The 3,544-nt window shown below is 34.1% G+C and overlaps 1 protein-coding gene across 1 annotated transcript; it reads right to left on the bottom strand.

The window, feature by feature from the left end:
* Positions 1 to 371: 371 nt before the first annotated feature.
* LOC136797416 (uncharacterized) lies at positions 372 to 1,580 on the bottom strand. The gene is made up of 2 exons (XM_067053998.1): positions 1,367 to 1,580; positions 372 to 1,012 (listed from the first exon to the last, which is right to left on the bottom strand). The coding sequence occupies exons 1-2, from the start codon at positions 1,494 to 1,496 to the stop codon at positions 627 to 629; spliced, it is 516 nt and encodes a 171-aa protein (XP_066910099.1). The 5' UTR covers positions 1,497 to 1,580; the 3' UTR covers positions 372 to 626.
* Positions 1,581 to 3,544: the final 1,964 nt, after the last annotated feature.

Genomic DNA, 3,544 nt, shown 5'->3' with positions numbered 1-3,544 from the left:
AAAAATCCAAATGTTACATTAAATAAACAGCATAAGAAGAACAGAGCCAAAAAATATGAACAGTCGAGTCTAACCAAAAAAACTCACTAGTCCTGATAGAAAAGTGGGAGCAATTTTGAATGATATATACGAGATATATATACGAGATATATTTCAAATAAATTACTTCTAGGAAATTATACAATTGAATAAATCGTGACAAAGCTAAAATCAACTTTCTCTCTTGAAAAATCGCGTCTTAGAGTGAGAGAGGGTATAGTAATAATGTGATTTTTGGGAATTTAGTGACTGAATCAAACCACTATGTCAAAGTTGAATTTAGTGCAGCGGTAATAATTTGGCCAGTCGACAGGGTTGTTCTATTTAGATATGAAAAATTGATTTTGTGTCGTAAAATTTCTTTTCAGAAAGTTTTTTCAAATTTCTTTTAGAAAATGACTCTTGATTTATAATTTTTTTCAGAAAATTTTCAAAAAACCATTCCTAGGAGATTCATATCTGTAATTTGGCGTTTTTACAAATTAGAGCTCTAATCTGCATGCCAGCTGCAAATGTTTTGGTTTTTGCCAGACCCAACAACATATCAGTCTTTTGAATGGGTGAAGGAGAAATCAAAATATATTTCATTACAAGAAGAGTTTTTCGATATCTTCAAGTGAAACCGTATTTTCGGATACTTCTCTTTTCGGAATATCAAATTTACTTTTAGTGCGTGTGTCCACTGATCGTTTAAAGTCATCCATGCTCATTTGTGCTTTGTAGATTTCAATTGGAATGCAGGAGCCCCATGGGTTTTCAATGATGGTGTCGGGCGTTGGAAACATCCTCCACATGCCGTTAACACAATTGAAGATCAAAGGACGCCCTTCTACAACAAACCCACGCTGGCAATCTAAGATACACAGTGACCGCCCATTCTCACCATGGGTGTATGAACACACCCAGCGCCCGTTTTGTGGTGTGACTGGTTTTTGGCATGTCTTTGGCGTTCCGAGGAGAAAGGTCCCCTTCACTAAAAGTAAGAAAAAGTTAATTTAGTAAGAATGAAAATAGAAATTGACGCTTTGAATAAAACTAAGTGTTGTACCATTAATGTAATTAATGACATTCCAATTTTGACTCTAAACCTGGAGGAAAAAGGCAAAAGATAAACGGGCATTTTAACGTATTTTTAATAGCTCGCATTTTTCTCTATAAAGGATTTGGAAATTTGGGAAAAACGCACACTCTTTGGCTTGAATTTAACAGATGTTTGGCTGTACTGTAAACGTTTGCAATAATTTTTGAATCATCTCTACTGGATATGATGTTGGTTTGCTAATTAATTAAATGGCCCGCAGGAAAGTTAGAAATGAAGATGGCTTACTGGTCCATGGCTCATAATTGGGATCTGTTCTCCAGCCGTTATTCCCATTGGTATTGATTCCGTTGGCAACTGCTATTAACACAACAAAGATGGTAGCACAATATGACAATAACAAATTTGATGGAGCCATTGTTAAGTTTGATTTTTTTATCTAGAGTAAAAATGTAAATTTTGTTTGACAGTGGCCATTTCCAAAGTTGAAATGGGAAATACTTTCTACCCTGAAATTTTCATTTCAACATTGATTGCTCCAGACGGAGAAAATAAACTAAAGTATGATTTTAAGTCCTTGTAAATACCTACTCCAAGAATCAGATACAATTCGGCTAAACCAGTAGCCCAATACTTTATTGTCTATACCATTTATGTCTTTAAAATGTTGATCATAAGAAGGAAATCGAGTCTAGCTGTTTGAATTTTCTCACACGAACCGGGTACCAAGCTGGCACACAACGTTGTTTCAACGTTTTTCTAACGTTATATGGACGTTGTGAACGTTAGAAAAACGTCGAAACAACGTTGTGTGCCAGCTGGGTAAGACTAGTGAGTGCCATTTGGGTAAATCTAAAGTGATTCTCAAACCGTCGTGTATAAAAAACTAAATCAAACTGAATAATGTGTTTTGTACTCCCTTCGGTAGTGACTATTTAAATGCAAAAAGAAGTCCCAGCACAATATACTGCTGACATGAATAAACGGGAACCTTTATAAGAAATCACTTCCTTTTGTAAATAATTTCTAAACAGGCCAAGTCACCCGGAACTTCGTTGTTTAACATGAAGAGGAAGAATCTTTGTTTGAAATTTTTCTTTAAAGAAACATGAATTTTGATTAAGAATTAATTGACCGTTTAGTTCCTTTCTCAACTCATTCCTTCCTCTTCGCTTGAATTTTTTGATCAACTTATTAACCAATGAGTTTGATTTGGTTATGTTACGTCTCGTCTTCTACACGCTTTTTTTTGTAAGAATACACTTTATAAGAATGTCCATGACGAAAACAGCCAAAAAACTAAGTTTATGCTAAGAATATCACCATCATGATATTTTGCTACTGAAGCTAAGAATGCCTTTTCAATCATAAATATTCATATTCCCAAAAAAGTTAAGAATATCCATGATGAAATGGATTTACACCATTCTTATAAAAAAAGCGTGTATTGGAAGTCTGTTCACTCTAAGATAATTCAATGTGGATGAATCTTCAAATGAGTGCTCGAGCTTCTGTCGGGGTTTCCCAACATTTTTGGATAACTCAGTTTTGATAAAGTTGGATTGACATGAGGGCAAGAATTTTTTATTCCGGTCTGTAAAATACATCTTTGATGTCCGAATGTAAAGCTCCTCTTTCAATTTTTTCAATTTACATTTTAGGAAAATGTATAATAAGCGCTTGAACTAAAAAGCTAAAAAGTTTTCCTTATCAAAGGTGAGAATTTCCCATTCTAGTGTTTTCAATTTGTTCCAATAAATTATTCTTATTTCCATCTTTCACAAAATCTTCATTTTCATTTGGAACCCAAATTAAAGCTAATTAGAAATATGTGAGCCAAAACTAGAGCATAAATACTAAAAAAAAGTTTTAAAGTATCTTTGACTAGGAAAAACTCATTCATCTCACAGACCCGAATGGACCCCAGCCTACTGGGAAATTTGACAAAGAATTGGGAAAATGCCCAACAAATTCAAACCCGCTCGGAAATTGACTATGATCCAATCCGTTATGAAATTGACTATGATCCCATTTTCATTCGAAATTGCACATGACAATCATCGGATATTTAAAGCATTTGATAGAATCCCCATTGGGATTTTGATAGAAATGTTCATTCCCACTTTGGGAGAAAGTTCCACAGGGGCTGTGAGACAAAATTTGTAAAAGAAAATATTAAGTTTCCTATCTTGATATAGTAGGTTTAGAATCTGCAACCAACAGCCTTAGCCAAAATAATTTTTTATGCTCCTGAAATATATTGATGACGTTAAAATTGAGATCTGTTATCAGAATATTTTCTGAAAGATTGATATCAATGAAAAATTCAAAATCTTTCAGAATGAGGATGATTCAAAACCAGCCAGGTACGTACACAATGGTACACACAACTGATGCTCATTTATCCACCCCTGTATCAAAAGCTCAAGAAAGATTTACTGAAAATTTGCTTGTTGAGTAAAAGAT

The sequence above is a fragment of the Clytia hemisphaerica genome, unplaced genomic scaffold (genome assembly GCF_902728285.1).
Source record: "Clytia hemisphaerica strain Z4C2 unplaced genomic scaffold, Clytia hemisphaerica genome assembly, whole genome shotgun sequence".
Classification (NCBI taxonomy): Eukaryota; Metazoa; Cnidaria; class Hydrozoa; order Leptothecata; family Clytiidae; genus Clytia; species Clytia hemisphaerica.
This window is presented reverse-complemented; position numbering and strand designations above follow the sequence as displayed.

Bases quoted from the DNA above. Each gene is read 5' to 3' on its own strand.
- LOC136797416 (XM_067053998.1), bottom strand. From the start codon at position 1,496: ATGGCTCCATCAAATTTGTTATTGTCATATTGTGCTACCATCTTTGTT. The intron at 1,013-1,366 runs GTAAGCCATCTT...TCTTACTTTTAG, and splicing joins CAATTATGAGCCATGGACCA to TGAAGGGGACCTTTCTCCTC.